The sequence below is a fragment of the Drosophila ananassae genome, chromosome 2L (assembly GCF_017639315.1).
Source record: "Drosophila ananassae strain 14024-0371.13 chromosome 2L, ASM1763931v2, whole genome shotgun sequence".
Classification (NCBI taxonomy): domain Eukaryota; kingdom Metazoa; phylum Arthropoda; class Insecta; order Diptera; family Drosophilidae; genus Drosophila; species Drosophila ananassae.
In genome coordinates this window covers 6,757,802-6,777,531 of record NC_057927.1, presented here as the reverse complement: position 1 = coordinate 6,777,531, position 19,730 = coordinate 6,757,802, and the positions used below count along the sequence as shown (strand labels likewise).

Sequence of the window (19,730 nt, the reverse complement as noted above, 5' to 3'; positions counted from 1 at the left end):
CACTGGCGGCATTGACCCACCGGCGAGTGCAACTCACGTACGATTCCCGTACTAGCACGTTGGGAAAGGCCCACAGCTTTTGGCCCGTACACACATAGCTCATCGTTCATCGCTCAACGGCTCGGCTCAGATGTCCATTTGTTTGGCGTTAAAACAGTTTACGCTAATTCCTATTGTGACACAAACGACATAGTGTTTGCCGCTGTGGATCAAGTAGACTGTTTACTTAACTGGTTTCGACAATTAAACATTGGGCACTCGAAAACGGCACAGGGTTTGTGGGTCCACAGTCCACCGTCCACTGTCCACAGTCCTTGGACCAGACATCCAAGTCAAGTCCAAATCTTGGCTTTCTTTCACTTTCAGCTAATGGATTCTATGTAATTGATGCCTAAACACTCCATAATGCATGCTCCATGTCGCACTCCATTGCCAAATTGTTTGTTTATTTGGGCACAGGTGATGATAGCCCACGAGTTGTGTAATCAAAGGGTATAAGTTATTATATAAATAGGCATGGATAACCATCGGTAATTAAACGATAAGCTCATATTTCACTGTATACGAGTAAGATGTTTATTTCCTATTAAAAAAATAAACAAAATGGGACCTGATGTAAGTGGCTGTTGGAGAAAGATGTTCCGGTTTTGGATTTAGATAAGATTTGAAATTTTTTGAAATACTCACTAATTTGATAAGGTAACTGAGGGAGATTTTTTTTAAATTATATAGACTTTGAAAGGGTATCCAGATTTCTTGGTTCAAGGTTTGGATCTCCTTACTTTCATTGACCGCAGATCACGCCGTGTGTTGACAGTTGCGTGGCATGAACTTTGTATTGAACTTGAAACTCGAGCTGTACAAGATCTGCATAATGCATAAGATGGAGCTTACCATATGTGTGGCGGCCACAAATCAAAGGCCCGTTTAGCTTTTCCGCCGGACAATGAGCTGACATTTCACTTTGAGTGCTCTGCTTTCTGATATGCATTCGGTTGCGTTTTCTTTCTTTCTTATTTTATTTTATTTTCTTTAGTTTTTTTTTTGCTTTTCCCTTTTGAAATTCCCTGTGGAATTGTTGGACTGGTTTCCGGTCACTCCATCAGGGCTTTTTTATTTGGTTTTTATCAAAACCTATAAGAGTCCGAATGCGCTTATCATTCAGTTGCAGTTCAAACGCGTCATCCTCAATGGGTCATAAATCGAAAGGGATTTTCAAAATGCATTATATGATATCAGAGTATTTTGACATTATTTAATGAATTAGTAAACTATTTAGTTAGGCCGATTCTTAAAAACTACATAACTAAGTTCTGCGTTTAAACTAGGTTTTGACCTTTTCCAATCTTTGGAAGATCTTTTCCAATCTCATCACTTTGCTGGGAAAATTGCCTGAAGATGATTGTCACCAGTTCCTTACCTCTGACTTAATGGGTTGGATGATAGGGCTGAGCAGCCTTGAGGTTAGTGTGCTAATCCCCCCGCTAATTGTTTCTTGATGATGGGTGTTGGCTGCAACTTCCTAACCGGGCACAGAGAGTCGACCTTGGCAGGATGTCTACCTGGTGTCTACCTGGATGCTAATTATCCGACTGCCTGAGTCACTGGCAGCACCAGCATCAAATTACAACACCTTTATTACAGGCCATCGGCGGCTAGACGGCCAAAAAAGGCAAAAGGCGGTCGTAAAACGCAAAATAGCAAGAAAATAAAAATCAGAAAACGAAAACAAAAATCTCAATAACAAAAAGCCGTCTCCCCACAACTGCGACCGACTGGTTGACAACAAAAGGAACATACTTGTGGGCCTCGAAGAGGAAGTGCCGGGCCGTGCCGACGACGATGATTTCGTCATGACTAAGCGTGGTTACTCAAAGGGAAACCAATTGATTCCTTCCTGTTGCCCGGCCACTGTCCCCTGTCTAGTGTCCGTCGTCCATTATCCACTATCCACCACAGAGCCACGACGGCAATAACAAAATCTAAATATTTAACAACTAAATTGAATCTGAAGGCACTGAGCGCGCTCTGGCGAATTTTCCATGCCGACTCGACTCTCGACTGGGAGGGTTACCTGCTGGCATAATCAATAAAAGATAAACAGTGGGCCGGCTGGATGGACGGCCAGAGTCGGAGTCCATTCAAATGGCTACATCACGTAATGGAAAACGTTGCAGGTAAAGCCTACTGCCTACACAAGTCCAAACAGGCGGAGAAATGGCTGGTAGGAATAGGAAAATCCCAAGCCTCCTCTTTCAAGAAGCTGGAGAACTGTTTGGGGCATTCTGTCAGGCATTCGGACAACCCACCTGGCCAGAGAAACATATTCCATTCACTCACTTTTGGAGGGCCAGACGAAAGACTCCCGTGGTACGGAGTACTCTAGATGCCGGCCGTACATGTAGTGCACATCAATATGGATTTTGGGCTCCGATTCGGTTCGGACCAGCTCAAGCGAAGCAAATCATTCACAAATAAACACTGAAGATGCTGCAAATCGATTTGAAGCAGCTGTCATGAGGTGTTTTTAAGAGGTTTGTTCAGGATTAGCCAAGGAAAGTTAATTCGCCAGGGAAATAATTCAATGGACAGATGGTTGCAAGAGGGAGATAATAAATATTGTTTATGTAATTAGTTGGAAAAAGTTGGTATAAATTATAGTGTCAATTAGGCGGGAGACACAATACGGGGGCTTACATCATTTTTAGTTTTCTATAATTGGTTTGAAACCAAAAGAACGGTTTCAGGTCAAAACTGTCCAAGTTAACATATATAGTATTTCAGGTTAAATAAAATACCAAGTAAAAGAATTATGAGATCAAAGATAGAACTACTTATTACGCTTTGAAATTGAACCACTTTTTTAGTTTCTACATATCAGTTCTCCGATTGATTGTATGTGATATTAAATATTTGGTTAGGCCGGCCACCTCGACCCTTATTGTTCCTGTTTTCTTTTGTACTGGAGCCTCTTGTTTTGAACCGAATACACAATAAGAACGAGGGGCATCCAAGGGGGACCGGGACTGGAACCCTACCGGTCCAGAAAAGAACGCCTGCGAGCGAATTGGCTGCCTACGGCTCGTTTTCAATGGACATCTCGATGACGATGTTGCTTTGGATGCGAAGTGAAGTGCCAGCCCGCCTCACTCGGGCCAAATGCTGCCTCGTAAGTTGGTCTCAATCCCCTCAGTGGGTCGAGAATGGGCTGGGCGGGGGGCTGGCGCTTGGCACTTACACTTATCAGACCAACACATAAACCACACACATTTTCCTACAAGCTATGTGGCTGCAGAAGCCGCCAGTGTGCCTGGCCTGCCCTATTATTACCAGAAAGCAAATAAACGCAGACCCTGGCATGATGGATCTGCCGCCGTTACACCGCGAAAAATGTATCGTTAAGTATCTTTTTCAGGTTTTAGGTTTCAGCTTTTCATGGAAAATATGTTTGGTTAACAAGGTTCAATATCAATTAGTGGTTTTCAATTTAAACTTGGATGCTTAATAGTCATTGGATCATGGTGTAAGATTCGTTACCCTAATTGTTTAGATAAACTTAGATTGAGTTAAACTTGGTATAAATATTTTGAATTACATTCCTATAAACATTTTTCTGTGTTTTCTAAAAGGTAGATTTTTTCATCAAATATCTTTCCAAGACAAGTTTGGTGCTGTATAGATTACACTTTCCAGAAGAATTCTAATAGAGTAGATTACAGAAGAAATAAAATTAGTTTAAAAAATATTTAGAAATCTTTTTGTATATTGAATAACACATTTAAAAAAAACATTTTTTTACATATATTGGAAACTCCATTTATAAAAAATTTTATAGCTTATCCTATTTTAAAACCAAACCATTTTATTCCAGAAAATATAGTTCTTTCAAGCCATAGATACATATCCTTAAAATATATAGTAACTTCTAAACTCGATTGCATTTCTTTCTGTGCAGCAGATGAGGCCTAGGGCAGAGGCAGAGGCAGCAAACGCAGCTGAGACACCGACACGACGACGAGGCACAAAATTCCAGAGCGCACGCGTTCTCAACTTTAGTTCTTTGCGAGTATCCGAGACGTTCGGTCGTAATTCGTATCTGAATTTGTATCTGTGCGTGCTGGCTGTCCAGAAATCGGACCAGGAATCGAAGTTTTTGTGGCAGAAGCGGTAGAAGCGGCAGAAGTGGCAGAACAGCGGCAACAGCTGAAAGTCAAGAACGAGCTGCAGCTGTATCTTTGCATCTGCACTAACCAGTATCTTTGTATCTGTGAACGCATCGCGTGTATCTGTGGGATAGTGTGTGTTGTTGATTTCGGGCCCGTCAAACTGGGAGCGACAACCTAATCAATCAGTCACTCAATATGGCCATTTCTAAGAGCCATCGCCAAGGCAGCTGCATCCTTCGGGCTTGGGATCTGGCTCTGGGATCTCTCCTCTTCGTGACCATACTAGCTTCGTGCTCCGCGGCTCCATCGAGTGAGTATCTTTCCAGCTCCAGCATCTCCATCTTCAATGGAGCTGCTTTGGCGTCATCATCTCGTGATTGTCGTAATCACTTGTAGTTAGTTGCTGCCGATGATGCCTTTGCCTTTGCGGTCGCATCAGGCCTTTGACTTATATATGTATTTGTATCTGTTCGTCTCGTCTCTTCTGCGATGCGCTGCGATGCTATGGCATTTTCCTCGTTCGCCTCTGATGCTGGATTTTTGCTGGCATAATTCAAAACGGGCATAGTGTAATTATGCCACTGCCGCGGAAGAGGCTGCGACACCGAAACCGCAAGACCCACCAGCTCCCGGATTGTGCATCCAAAACAAAAACGGTGGCACTTGGGTGTCATACAAAGTACGAGTTAAAATGCCCCCCAACGGCACTCCAACAAATGCTGCAATTCATGCTCCCCCGGCTCGCCGGTTCGCCGGCCCGGCAGCGTGCGAAAGTTCAATAATGTTTGGTAACAGGCCAATTGAGGCGGTCACCACAGTTCAATTTAATGCGATAAAGCCAAGATAGCACTCGACTTAATGCACTCGAAAAAATTACATATCATATGGGCTGTTTTCTGAACTGATAGCCAATGACATATGGAGTTTTAGGAAGTAATTTATAAAAGACATTAAACATAATGTTTTTCTTTAGAAATTTTGTTGAACTTGAGCTAGGGCTTAAGTCACTTGGATCAATATATATATTTATCTCCCCTTGTATGGGTTTTTAACAAGAACTCCCATTATTCTTCATGAACTCCATTTTAATCCTTTTTCCGGGGTGAGCGCCGGTCAGTCAATAAAATTTATCAGTTTCGGGGTAAACGACCCCATACAATACTTGAACTCCATATCAGTATATGAAATTAGTAACGCTGCCAGCACCCAGCAGAAGGATCAGTGATCATGTGGCATGTTGCATTGTGTGAAACACGTAATTTCCCTCACAAAACATGCCGCACTGGCCCTAAGAAAGATACATAACTTCTAACGCACACCACTACGCATCCCATGCCATTCCAATCCATTTGGAAAAGGGACTGACAGATGACACTGGCCTGGTTGCAACTTCCACTGCAACTGCGGCAGGCTGCGATGCCAACCCGAAAAGAAAATCGATTGGCCTTTGTTGTTGTTTTACTTTATTTTCTTTAAATGCCATTTTCCTCATTTGGCTGCCGCTTTGTTTTCGTTTGTGCGGCAAGCGGCATGCGGCAGGCTTTGTCCCATTTTAAGTCCCAAAGACACAGAGACACTCGGACGCTGCAGCATTTGTTGCTGTTGCTGTTCGGGTTCCCAAGGGATTGGAAATAGATGCAGGGAGGACCGCCCATGCATATCTCATGCCGAGCATCTAATAATTCCTCGCTTTTCCACGAATCCAGTTGCATCTTCTCGGCAAGGCCTGCCCCTTGGAGGGGCAGTGGATGTCCCCTCATAAATAAGTCAGCTACTTTATAGGCACAAAATGCGACAGGCTGGGCGGGTTGCCCTGTATCGTTGGTTTGTTTATTTGGTTACTAATTTGGGATTCCTCAATTTCGATTTGTTATTTTTTTTTTACTCTAAAGTGTGTCTGGAATTTTAATCACTGACTTCGGTCACTTCACTGGGAAACATTTTGAGTAATGGGTGCGGGCGGAGTGTTTTTCCGGCTAAGAATTCGGGTTGATCATGTTGCATTTTGCTACCAAAACAGAATACTTATATATGGGGAATCTTTGGGACCCGTTTGTGAATGAATGTGTGAGAAAATTTACCGATGACAGCCACGATAAGCCATATAGTAGATACTGCCATGAATGGGGCCCATCGATGTTCTTCGTCTGTTGACAGATTCATGGTTGCCCAGCCCCTAATGGCCGTCGTGAGGAATATGGCTGTAATATCTGTTTATTATTGCATTAAATTGGAAGTTTATCAATGTAACGGTTGGACTATTAACAACGCATGAAAATATATTTTTATTAATTTTCTACTTTAAATGCAATGTGTTAGTTGCCTGTTTGTTTTTAAGGGAAAGTTGCGGCAAGGTTCTTAATCATTTCTCGATTTTTCGAGACCTATTTTTGGGTGGAGTAATTCAAGGTGTGTTTTTGATTTCCCTGAAGAGAAAGCTTAGGTTAGTCATCGTTGTAATACTTCAAGCTATAACGATATATTCCTTGATTATTAATAGGTTTTCATGGTTAATTTTTTCAAGCCTCATTGCTTAAGAGAGGAGTTAGCTGGCTAAATTTTGTATAAAATTGTTTATATATTTAATAATGCAACTTAAGAGTTTAAACTTCAGAGTTTTGAGTATATTCTTTTGAACTCAAAAGTCTTCAGAGTTGTTTTTGTAGTTTTCAAAAATTAATTTGAATATGTATGTTATTATAAAGTTGATTTTACCCAATGAATTATTTACATGGGAAGATACATGTAAAGAAGTTCTGTCGAGAAAGTCTAGGTGGCGCCAAAAAGTAAAAAGATGCGAGTTTTTTTTTAATGTTTAAAAATCTATTTCTTAATATATAAAATCACCTCATAGTATTTATTATTAAAGCAGTGATAAACTATTTATACTAAATATATAATATATACTATATATTAATCAACCCTTAAATGATTTTTTAGTCATTTCAGTAGAGTCCACTACCCTTCCAACGGAAGTAGAAGAAGCTACCACCATATTGCCGGTGCCACAGGATGAAATCTCGTCGTCAGCTGCCCCAACGAAACAAAATGATACGGTTGTGACCTACCTAGTGGATCCTGCTAAAATTGAGGAGTCTGATCATGCAGATTCCACCCAATTGGGAGTAACTGAAGCCTCAGAAGCCAAATTTGTGTCCGTTTATGGTGCCACACTGGAACAGGATATCAAAAACGACGTCAAAAGCGAGGTGGAGGATGAAGCTGAATCGCCAGTGGATACACTTATTGATGACATTAAGGCCGATGCTGCAGAGGTGGAAAACCATCAGCAGGAAAGAGATGGTAAGGGTAAATACTAAGCAAACTTTATAAGTCGATAAACTATAGACCATTCTGTTCTCTAGTTGATGTTCAAAATTTTCGGGAACCCAAAGCTCTGGAAGCAGAGGAAGAAAATGCAGATCAGCCTCAGCAAGAAGAGGACTCGTATCCGGATACTGTGACCGACAACATTGCCGTGTCCAGTGAAGTGGTGGAAAGCAGGGTCCGACCCCTGCCTAATATTACCAGCGACCTGGTTTCCGTCATTCTGAATGAAGACAAGGCCATAACCGAGCAGCCCATTACCAAAACAAATTTGCTGGCCCTGGAGCAGGAGCATGAGAACTTTGAGAGCGAATATACTACGCCGGAACCCACTTATGAGGAGCCCAAACATCAGGTCACCAAGAAGCAAGGTGTGGAGGATGTGCCTCCAGAGCTAGCACCCGGGGTTGAGGATGAGCCGGAAGGTAAAGTCCATCGAGAGGAACGTCAATTCGAACAGCCAGACTTGAAACTCAATGAGATTGATGAAGAGGAGGCTCCCCAAAAATCATCCACAACAGCTAAGCCATTGGTCCATGTAGAGCTCGCCAAATCGGAGGATGAAGTCCAGGACATTGAGAAAAAGACTGAGGACGAGGCCAAGGCAGAGATTGAGGATCAGGTGGTTTCTCAATCCAATTTGGAGGAGACTGTTGTAGATCCTGCAGAGGGAGAGGTTACAAACCCAGCGGAAGAAGACCCTGGAACCACAGAGGAAAGTATCGCTGAAGAGACTAAGGTAGAAACCACAACTGCAGCCACTCATCCCCAGCATGAAATCATAGAAAACGAACCACAACAGCCCGCTGTTGAAGCATCTACACAGACTAATCCTGAACCAGAAATCCAAACACAAGAGCCTGCTGTGGAAGTATCCACAGACGTCCATTTCGAGCCCGACCCAGTAGAATCTAAAGAGGCAACCGAGGAGTCTCCGAAAGCAGTTGACGAATCCCAATCTGTTGAAGAAAAGCACGACGAAAGTGCTGAATCCGAGGTGAAACCAACGGTTGAACCTGAAGCCGACAAAGAGGACTCCTCTTCGTCCGAGGAAGAGGAAAAGGATGAGACCAAGCCCCCTTCAGATGACAGCACTGCTACTCCCCTCGTCTCCTATCCGCCCCACGATGCTGGCAGGACTTTCGACAGCAACACGGCGGACGAGCACTCCGCCCAACTGTCGAATCCTTCGAACTACCGCTCCACCCTCATCATCGCCCTGTGCTCCGGCACTGCCGTGATCTTCATTGTGGCCTCGTTGGTGATCTTCGTGGTCTCCTTCCAGCGGCAGCACGGCACCTTGGACATTGAGATGCAGGAGCAGCGCTTAGGAAAGGACATCCAGGACGACGAAGATGCCCAGATGAAACTGCTCGATGTGGATCTCACCAAGGCCGTCATTGTGCCTTCGGGAAATGAGGAGACCGATGAGTGCCTCTAGATCGCTCCTTTCACGCAGCACTCTGATCCTCTTCAGGTGCCCCTGTAAATATTTTTTAATTCTGAGATTGCGACGAAGACTTCAGCTGATTGTTTTTTATTTCGGTTTCCAAAATTGTTGACTGAAAACATCTGCATTGAATCGAAACAAAAAAAAAAAAAGAAAATACGAATCAAATCGAAACGAAATCAATTGCCATACTGATTAATTTTAAACGCACTTTTAGATCTTAAGGTTTCGCAAAAATTTCGCAAGAAAATATTTATACTTAGCGTTTTGCTATAGATTTAAGCACCTTTTTTATTGAGTCTGATATGAAGTCAGAATAAATATTTTCGATTGGTATATTATTTTGTAGTATTCTTGGAAGCGTTCGGCATGAAAATTATAGCATACTTTCTGGATGAGTGGGGATCTTGCATATAAATTAGGTTTTTAAAAGATTTTCATTAGGCAAAGAATTAATGGAAAATTGAGTTAAAATTTAAAAATAATTATTCTTAAAATGAATTTAAAAATTTAGTTAGTGACCCTGTGGAAGCCAGTATGTTAAAGCAACATACTTTTGGAAGTAATGTCTGCAAAGTGGCAGGTTATTACCATCTTCTTTATTTCCAATGGCCAAGGCAACCTTTCAAGTAAATTGACAAAAACATGTTGCTTTAAAAAATATATATACAAATTTATTTTTAAAAAAAGTATAAGCCCACCTGTATGTGCTAAAGCTTGAAAAACATTTGGTGTGAAAACAGCTGCATTAAACAAGAATATTTATTCGATTTGAGTCTGAGAGGCAGTGTCGAGTTCAAATACAGGCCGACTGAACGACATTCGAGATTAAAAGTCTATAAAGGTTAACCAGAAATGATTTAGGTGGCACTCTAAGCTCAAGCAATAAACCCGCGGCACCAGTACGCCTAATTGCATGTCAACCGCAGCATATTGATCAAAAGCTCATTTGCCACTCGACGACTTTTCCACTTTTCCACTGTAGCGGGCGGCACGCTTCAAAGTCGATTTTTAATTAGTTCATAATGTCGAGAGCACCACGATCGGTGGCAGCTTCTATATGTATGTTAGTCGGGCAGAGAGCTCGGCGATTGCTGTGCGAGCTTGCAACATAATAAATAAGAACCCATTGAACTCATCCCCCATGCCACACCGAATCGGAGGCACTCCCATAATTTTAGACGCCAACGAGAGCGAAAATCGAAGACTCTCGCTTTTTTCCCGATTTTCCCGACTTTTGTGTAAATGAACTTAATGAGTGGAAAATGAAATGGCGCTCCATTCGTGACCGAATGAAATAAACAAGACGATTTTCGAGATTAAGAGTTTATACCGGGGCGTTCGGCTGTTCAGATATTTGTTTATGCGGGATTATGCAACTGCCAGCACAGTGGGCTTAGGGTTAGTAATCGTATCCAGTTTCTTCTGCTGCTCTTCTTGGGGCTATTAAACAATCAATTTAAAAGCAATAAAATACCAATTGACAGCATAATTTTCACAATTCCATCGAACTCAATTGCAAAACTCTCTGGAGCTTGAATCGGAAATCCAATGCGATTCAAAGACGACGTCATTGTTTGTTTGACTTTTGTTGTTTTTTCTATTGGATGGAATTTAATCCATATAATGTTGATGCACTGAGAATACATTTAGTTTAATTATTATATTTTGATTCTGTTCCAATTATGCTTTATCCAACTGAAAGTTTTTGCAAGGTAGCTTCATTTTCTTACTTTTGAATTTACTTTGTGAAAATATGATTTTTGTATGATTTGAACATAGGATTTATGTATATACTCATAATATTTAATAAAACTAACAACTTTTTCCTCACTGCATAAAAACTGCCGTTTAAACGCATTGTTATGGGCATGGCCAAGATTAAATTGCACTTTATGCTAGAGCAACCACTGTGCTGCAGTTATTTAGCCACTCTGCCGGCCGAGAAGGGCGGAATGCGGAGAGTTTTCCCATTTTCTTCCGGACTCTTGTGTCTGGCGAGCGTCTAACGGAAGAGCAACACGCTTGCCAAAGCTCCGCGCTCACGCGCCTTTCGCTCGCTCAGCTGTTCCGCCAAGTAAATTATTTTCCCCAAATGAATTAAATAATCATAGTGCATGATGCCCTTCCCTCTCCATATGCGTCTAGCTTTGTGCGTCTAGCGCTCCGTCTCCGGCTCGTTCGCTCTCGTTCGTTCAGTGGGTGGCGCTTTTTCATCTGCCACACATTTCGAAAAAAGCAAAATAGCAACATCAAAAAGTTTTTCAGTTTGCTTGTTGCTTTCCACGCGTGCGGTTCGCTCGGATACGTCGTTCCTCTTCCTTTCGGGTCTTTGAGTTACAGTGTGTCCGCTCGTTTGTGTGTTTGTGTTTTCTTTCAAAACCGCAAAAGGTAGAAGATTCTGAAATACCTATGCTATTTCGGACAGCTGTGCAAACTCGGTGATATACGCTGCGTATACGTAACGCTGTCAGCACGTCACGCATACGCCCCGCTGGTCGCAAGAAGCCGCCGAAACTTATTGCACTCTCCTCCTGCAAGTGATTTGCCGTGAAAAATTGAAATTTGTTTCTTCTCTGGCGTGAAATTTTGTGATACTCAAGGTGCGCTTTGGCGCAAAACTTTTATTCAAATATAAATTCAACCAAAAAACATATATTGAAAAAACATGTACAATGAAATAAATAAACATATATGCTGGCGGGGTGCTTTCTTTGCTTTTCTTTTGGCAACTGTGCTTAACCATGTTCTTCGGGTGTGAGTCAGCGGCGTCTTGGTCGCGGTCACGGCAGTGAAATTAGAAATGAAAACGAAATGAAAGGAACTGCATTTTCAGAACAAAACAAATGGGAACACCTCGCTCCCAAATCACAAACGTTCCACAATTAGAAAAGTAAACAAAAGGCCAGGTATAATTTGTCTAAAAGAAAAGACTTCTGCAGGTATGGCATCTTTGTAGGTGTAGAAATAATAATAAAGATGTACAGGGAAAAGTTTATAAGAGGCTCTATACAAGTTATTCATTTAAAAAAGTTATGAAATTTAAATCTCTATAAAGCAAGCATTAATACAAAGCAAAATCTTGATGCAAAATAGACATATTAGGGCAGTCGGCCAGTTGGCAATGGATGCATGTTATGAGGGCGGTGCGTCCGTCCAATTCTGTTTTGTCGTTTGCAACTTGGCATCATCCACATGAACATGCAAATAGATATATAGACTCTGGGGCACAGACAGAGGCACTATGATAACTAGAGCATCATCTTGTTTTGGTGCCAAAGTCAAGCGTGTAATTGCCAAGCGAAGGCGTTTTGCAGGGACAACGCTGGAACTTTCACAATACTTGCAAAAAAATCACAAAAATAGCTCAAAATTGATCGATGACGAGCGCCCACATATTATCGAATTTGCTTGACTTTTGTTTTTAATGTAATTATTTCCTATGACAATGAAAAGCCTTTCTCGTAACATATTCATGGCTCTATTATAGGTTGTGGGTTGTGCGGTTATATTGGAAACTGTATGAATGGGATGTGGGGCGTTTGATTTGCCATATCTGACGCCAATACTACACACAACAATAAGGCACAACCCGAACAATGGTAGCAACAACACATTACCTCTAATAGTCGCGTAACGCCCAGACTGGCAAATTGTTTTCGAATTGCTCCATTAACGACAGCGAAATGGAACCTATTTCTTGGTCAGTCTAAAAAATATATATAAATGTTAATGAAAATAGCTTTGGCACTCAAATTGCCAACCAATTAAGTTTGTACAACATTTTTATTGATAGTTTGGCAGAATCATTTGTGAATGACGAGCACGCGAGATGCATTTAAAATTATAATTTATACTCCGAGACAGACTTGAAAATTGATCAATCAAAGCTGTTGCCATCTGCTTCCCTTTGAGGTGCTCTATAAGGTCGGAACTTAGGGAACCCACGCATTTGTTTGTTTTTTTTTTGGCTTTTTCATTTCCAGCGTGATTGGCATGTTTTATTTGGGCCTGGGTATAGGTCTGGGCTTTTACGGTTGATTAATTAAAACAGCAATTAAATATTTTGTTAGACTACAAAACAGATCCGCCGAATAGTTGCCAAATTGGCGTTTTCCAAAAAAGAAACAGTCGGAGCGCGAAGAGCGGAAGTTATAAATTCCAAAGCGGTCTGATATCATAGCTATTTATATTGTATGTATAGAATAGACAGTACATATGTGTCAACACACTGCAGAAGATGAGTTATTACCCAAGGGTCTAGAAGTTGGTCGAACCCTGCACGGCATATCAATTAGAAGAAAGCGCCGGGCCAGGGCAACACCCTTGGATTGGCACATGCCACTCGCCACGCCCATTTCGGCTAACCTATAGGTGCAACATGCAACATGTGCAAGTGCCCGAGACCAGACAGAACTATTCGGTCATTAACCGGAAAAGTGCATCGCGCAGACAAATGGTCATTAAAAGAAAGAAGAGCACACCCCGCCGCTGAAAACCCATTTCCTCCGATCCGTACTAACTCAGATCATTAATTTGTGCAAACGTTTGATTTGTTTATTCAAAAAAAAGGCAAAAAAATCAGAGGAAGCAAGCTATAATTTGGCCAAAGTTCAGGGAGGCTGCAGCGGCAAAGAATCGGAAAATTCGCCCAAACACAAACAATTCCTCCTCCGGCGGGCCAAGTTTACGGGCCGAGTACAGCGCGGGAAATTCCAAGTGCAAATAAAAACAATGACGACAGCCAAATGGTTTTGGCGCTGGGCACTGAGCTTCTTGCTGGGTAAGTACTGGGTCCAAGTACTTGCTATTACTATGTTATTTTAGGCAGACCAGCGATGATTTTATGGACTTTTGATCGATTTACTGTATTTTATGGTTTATTCTCTAAACGAAAAATGTTTCGCATATGGCCCAGCGTGGAGGGAGTCCATGAAATCGCCACATTTCCCCACCCCATCGAGCCTATAGCCTTCGATTAGTATGCCAAGTTATGCACAGTGCGTCACAAAAGTTTGCGATCTGCCAATCTCTGGCCGTGATGGCATAATGTTTATTTTTGTAAACGCAAAGTCAGCTGTGTTAGCTGAAGGTTTGGCCTGTCATTCCGATCTGTATGGTTTTTTATCGTAAATTTCTTTCAAAGATGATTATGTGACTATTAACAAGAAAATTAATTCCTATATATTTCCACTTAAAACAAAATGAGTGGAAATAAACAAGGGAAAAGGTCCTAATTAGTCACAACGAATGAGAGATACTCTGGAAGGTTATTATAATATTTTAATAAAAAGTTTAGTAGAAAATTTAAAATTGTAATAAATTGCAGTTTAGAGAGTAAAGTTCAGTTTTTTAAAATTTGATTTGTAATTTAGAAAAAGTGTAATACCTTTAGTACCTATAATTTCAACCTGTCTATCTTTAGGATTTCTTAAATAAATCAATTGAATATATTCTAGTTTTCTCCGTCCATTTGGAATATATTTTTGTTTTCCGTTTGATAATTTTCACAAAAAAAAATTTTTTTTGACAAATCGTTGCCAAACAGCTGGTTGAAATTCTGAACACTCATTCACTTGTCTCTGGGTCTGTCACTCTGCTGTGACATCCCAATCTCTGACCAGCTGCTCCTCCGAGATCCACACATTACGTATACGCAGTGTTGCGACCCTTGTAGGCGGCTGAGTCAACTTGGGTGGCAGGAAGCAGGTGGTGGTCATCCACAGCATCATCCATGTGTGGCCGCGTTGAAAGTGAAATTGAAATGAAATTTCACACTGTCAGTACTCCGATGAGACATCTCAGTTCCCGGCAGAAAAATAAAAGTCAAGAGAACGACGCACCGCGAGTCGCATGGCCGTTTAACGAGCGTGGGAATTTTGGCCGCTTTCGTGACGCACTTGTTTCTATTTTTGGTCCACCAGCTGGGCCATTAATAAATATGCATAACGAATTCTAAAACTAATGGCAACAATTTAAATTTTATTTATCAACATCTTTAACGACTCGCAAATATTTTGTTTCTTATGTTGTTTATGATTTCCCTCTCGTTCCTTATGTTTAATTTTTGCAGTTTTGGGTGCTGTGGCTTCTGAAAAACCTCAAGGATATCACCGGGAGATATGTCAGTATCGGAAAGGAAAACATGTAAGTTTAGTGAAAAGATATATTTTATATAATAATATTTTGTCGCTTTTGTTGTGATTTCTAATTTAAAAATTGTTTATTTTTATTGGTTCATAAAATAACATTTGTGCCAATAAATTTAACAATTTGCTATTTTGTCAAAAGTATACGAGTCTTAAAAAGATTCTGTGTTTATAAATATGATTATAATTTTCTTAGATCCAACCCATGAGCGTTTACCACACACGTCTCCTGGCTCTCCGGGAGCAGATGCAGATCCGCGCCTCGCTGCAAGGCCCAGAGATTAATGCCTACATTCTGCCCACCATGGACGAGCACCTCAACCAGGAGGTGGCAGCCCGAGATCATAGATTACATTATCTTTCCGGCTACTCCGGAATACGGGCCTTTGCCGCCATCACCCATCACGGTGCCGCCATCTGGGTGGAGAACCGGTACGCTCAGCAAGCGGACGGGGAGCTGGAGTGCGACTGGGAGATCTATCTGAGTGGCGGCAATGTCACGGTGGCCGACTGGTTGGGCAGCCATGTGCACTATGACAAGCGGGTGGGCGCCGATCCGCATTTGGTTCCGCACTTCCTTTGGATCCAGTGGGAGCGGGAGTTGGAGGAAAAGTTTCTAAAGCTGGTGAAGATCAACAACAACCTGGTGGATCTTATTTGGGGTGACGAGCGACCGGGTCCGCCCGCGGATCAGGTGATCAAGGTGCACAAACAGGACTTTGCTGGTGAGAAGTGGCAGGACAAGGTCAGGGAGCTGAGGAGGCGGCTGGCCCATCTGGGATGCGATGCCATTGTGATTACATCGCTGACGGAGATTGCCTATTTGTTCAATATCCGTGGCACAGATATTCCCTACACACCAGTGGTCAAGGTAGAAGACGTTCTTTTAATCCTGCTCCTAGCTAATATGTATTTTTTGCAGTCCTATGCCATTGTGAGTCAGGATGATCTATTCTTCTATGTGGATCGCAGCAAATTCAGCCTGGATATCGACTATCATCTGCGCACTGATTGTTTCAATGAGGTCTGCGTAAAGTAAGTCTAGTATCCCCTTAAAATAATATAACTATTTAATCAATGAATGCCCTTTAAGGATCAAGGAATACAATCAGATTTGGAGTGACATTCGTACCTATGCCCAGCTCTGGAAAAGGGTTCTTGTCCCCGCACCATGTGTCCAGGACATGGGGGCGTCGGAAGCCATCTACACCTCGATGCCGGGAAAAATCGTGGTCTGGGAGATCTCCCCCATTATCTTTATGCGGGCGCAAAAGAACTCCGTGGAACAGGCTGGCATGAGAAGGGCTCACGTTCGGGACGGAGCTGCCATTTGTGAGTCCTTGAGCAACATGGAGGCCAGGTATAATTCGGAGCAGTGGACGGAGGAGAAGATCAAATACGAGGTGGAGCTATGGCGTTTGTCGCAGAAGCATGCCAAGGGACTGTCCCTGCGAACAGTGGTGGCTTACGGGGAGCACTCCGCCCTACCCTACTACATTTCCAGCAACGTCACCAACATCGAGGTCTCCGACCAGAGCTTGCTGGTCATCGAATCTGGCGGGCAGTACCTGGAGGGCACAACAGACGTATCGCGTACTTTCATCTTCGGTGAACCCACCCAGGAAATGAAAAAGGCCTACACCAGTGTCCTGGCTGGGATTCTGCACCTGGCCCAGCTCAAGTTTCCATCCGATTTGAAACCATCTGAGGTTGATGCCTTGGTGCGCAGCATGGTGTGGCAGGACATGACGGATTATCCCCAGGCGACGGGCCATGGGATAGGCGCCTACGGATCCGTAGAGGAGCGTAAGTAGAGACTGTTTATTTTTAATACAACTTTCTAATTTTAAAACATGTGCATCTTTTTCAACAGCTCCGATCGCCGTGGCTTATGGCCAGAGCAACAGCTTCCACTTCAAGGAAGGATACTTTTTTTCAAGTGGTGAGTAAACTGGATTTTTCGTGTTTAGGCCATAACTCAGCCAAATCTTATCCGATTTGCGAATGTGATACCTTCCCGATCTTAGATCTTCGAGTACCTTAATTTCCAATTAAAACCTGGCCAACTAAAATCTGACCCGACTTTTTCAATTTTTCAAAGGGGTAACATCAAGATTTTGGCCAAAAATCGATCCAAAATTTTATTTTGCGATTGTGACTGTATTTTGATGCGGATTGACGGCACTTAGTTTCCTGATTCGTAAATGGTACTCCTTTTCGATATCCGACGAAAAGTAGCTTAAATATTGGAAAAAGACTACCTCAAAGGCGATTCTTTTGCCACCCACGGTCTTAGCTTGGTCAACGAAGCTTGTTGGCCAAGCAAAATGTAACCAAAATTTCGAAATTGTATAAACTGGCTGAGATTTTGGGTAAAAAGTGTTTTCAAAAGTTTACATTTTTGGACAAATAAAAATCTCTTCCCCTTCTTTATTCTGTTAAACAGAGTCCGGTTATTACAAACGAAATGACTTTGGAGTCCGCCTAAAGAACGTGCTCGAGGTGGTGGACACCGGACACACCCATCCCAGCGGCGCACACTTTCTAGCATTCCAGGACGTCACCATGGTGCCCTACGAGCCCAAGCTAATCGACAGCACGCTCCTGAGTGCCGTGGAGAAGCGGCTACTGAACGAGTACAATGCCAAGATCCGGAACGTGATCGGCGATGAGCTGAAGCAGCTGGGCAACATGCGAGCCTTCTATTGGATGATGAACAAGACGCGACACATCCGGGAATACCTTCCGGAGGATGAGTATCGCTCGGCGACCGCCGGAGGTGAAACCTATCGAAGCTACCAGCCCCTGGTAGCTCTGCTCCTTCTGATCACCGTGATCGCCTCCATCATACCCAGGCCTGCGAATTCCTAGGGAAGCCAGTGTTCTTAGCGTATGAATTCTGTAATTATTTAGTTTTAGTTAGCTATGAATATGAAATGAGAGAGTCCGGGACTAACAAATCGAACCAATAAATAACTATTGCAACAGGTAGTATTGTAGAAACGTCAGCTGGCCCTAAACCTCGAAAAACAAGAAGCACCCAAGTCTAGAAGTTAGGTATTCACTTGAACCAAATACGTAAAATTGTATAAATAAAATGTATCTAAACGTAATCGACCAAAAATATGTTAATCTGTTAAACATTAATACGAACAATGTCTGTAATACTTAAGCAATAACATTGTATATTTTTATAAAAGTGATTAAATAATAAACTTTGAAAAAAACAAGAATAAAAGCAAAGAATATTTATTTTGCATTTGGTTAAAAAAGATCTATTTCTTTGACATGTATCTTACAGATACTTTGGATGAGAAAATAAAATTTTGTAGCATTCTTTTGGGCATAAGTGAGCCAACACTTTTTTGGCTAATGATCATTGGGATGTTGGAATTGGAATGCTTATATGCACATAGTTCCCTGATTTGAAAACTGAAATCCTGTTTGATATCCGATACTAAATGGCTTAAATATTGGTTAAAAACGGTCGGTTTGGGCCCCCCACAGTCCTAACTTCGAAACGATGCCTTCCGGCCCTATTTATTTCTGGGAATTTGGGACAACTTGGCATATATTTTTCGGATCGAAGAATGTTTTACTTTCCCGGTCTCATATCTTCAAGGAGCATCATTTTCAATTAAAAACTTCAAACTAAAAACTGACCCCATTTTCGTAATTTTTAAAAGGGGTAACGTTATAATTTTGGCCAAAATCCGAGCCAAATTTTAATTTTGCTGTAGTGACTATGATATCCGATGCAAATTAACTTAAATATTTGAAATAATGTGCCTCAATAGATTCCCTCTATCTACTCCATCTACTCCATTTATCTTGGCTTTGGATGTTTTCTGCCTCGATTTATTTAAGGAAATATTTATAAAACGGCATTTTTTTTTTTAATTTTACAACCAAAGTAAATACATAGGCTTCTGAGGAAAATACTTGAAGAATCGAATACATATTTAAGAACTAGTTTAAAAAGTCATTAACCCGATACGGCCAGAGAATCTGCTGGCTAAGATCAGTCGATATTTAAGTTGTCTTACAACACCATTCTATCTATCAGATTAAGACATTAAATATTGCTCAACCCACATGTGTTGGCAATCCACATGGTTATACAACTGGTGTAATCCCCTCTTGAAATTATTTTCTAATGGCTGTCGAAGCCGAGAAGTCGAAAGCCTGACAGACAGAGTCCAATTGGAAATGGGGCATCGCCTGCAAGGAGCTAGGCCGTTTACGGTAAATGGTATTTTATGCGCCCCGCCATCCAGGTAGCACATTTCTGAGCACCTCACCTGGTCGCAATTGCCCAACTAAATCCACTGAATCGAACTAGAACAGCCGCCAACGATCGAGTGACCCAGTTTGTGACTGCCACAAAGGAGTCGAGATGAGTCGGACACTGGACCATAGCAGCTACATCTTTTGTGGGTTGCACCAGAACCTGACACTTGCCCGCCGAATCCGCAGAGCTTTTGATTCTGCCACTGATGCTGATTCTGATTCTGAGAGATTGACCCATTTATGGCAAGCCAACCTGTTTTCCAGGCTGTGATGCAGCGATCCTCGCCGTTGCTTGGCATGAATATGCGGGGCCAGTCCAGAGCTATCGACGGACTGGCCGCAACCGAA

The 19,730-nt window shown here is 42.1% G+C and overlaps 2 protein-coding genes across 4 annotated transcripts; both read left to right on the top strand.

Moving 5' to 3' along the window:
* Nucleotides 1-4,041: 4,041 nt before the first annotated feature.
* On the top strand, nucleotides 4,042-11,335 carry LOC6499900 (protein P200). 2 transcript variants are annotated; one of them, XM_014910786.3, is made up of 3 exons: nucleotides 4,042-4,476; nucleotides 7,107-7,475; nucleotides 7,532-11,335. In XM_014910786.3, the coding sequence occupies exons 1-3, from the start codon at nucleotides 4,362-4,364 to the stop codon at nucleotides 8,932-8,934; spliced, it is 1,887 nt and encodes a 628-aa protein (XP_014766272.1). In that variant the 5' UTR covers nucleotides 4,042-4,361; the 3' UTR covers nucleotides 8,935-11,335. The 2 variants fall into 2 exon arrangements, with proteins under 2 accessions (XP_014766272.1, XP_001953671.2); XM_001953635.4 differs by having other exon boundaries at nucleotides 4,043-4,476; nucleotides 7,107-7,469.
* On the top strand, nucleotides 11,229-18,329 carry LOC6499901 (probable Xaa-Pro aminopeptidase P). Of its 2 annotated transcripts, none has more exons than XM_014910787.3 (8): nucleotides 11,229-11,334; nucleotides 13,516-13,726; nucleotides 15,017-15,090; nucleotides 15,289-15,963; nucleotides 16,015-16,127; nucleotides 16,186-16,898; nucleotides 16,966-17,034; nucleotides 17,539-18,329. In XM_014910787.3, exons 2-8 carry the CDS (start codon nucleotides 13,678-13,680, stop codon nucleotides 17,961-17,963), a joined length of 2,118 nt encoding a protein of 705 aa, XP_014766273.1. In that variant the 5' UTR covers nucleotides 11,229-11,334; nucleotides 13,516-13,677; the 3' UTR covers nucleotides 17,964-18,329. The 2 variants fall into 2 exon arrangements, with proteins under 2 accessions (XP_014766273.1, XP_001953670.1); XM_001953634.4 differs by lacking the exon at nucleotides 11,229-11,334 and adding an exon at nucleotides 11,414-11,546.
* Nucleotides 18,330-19,730: the final 1,401 nt, after the last annotated feature.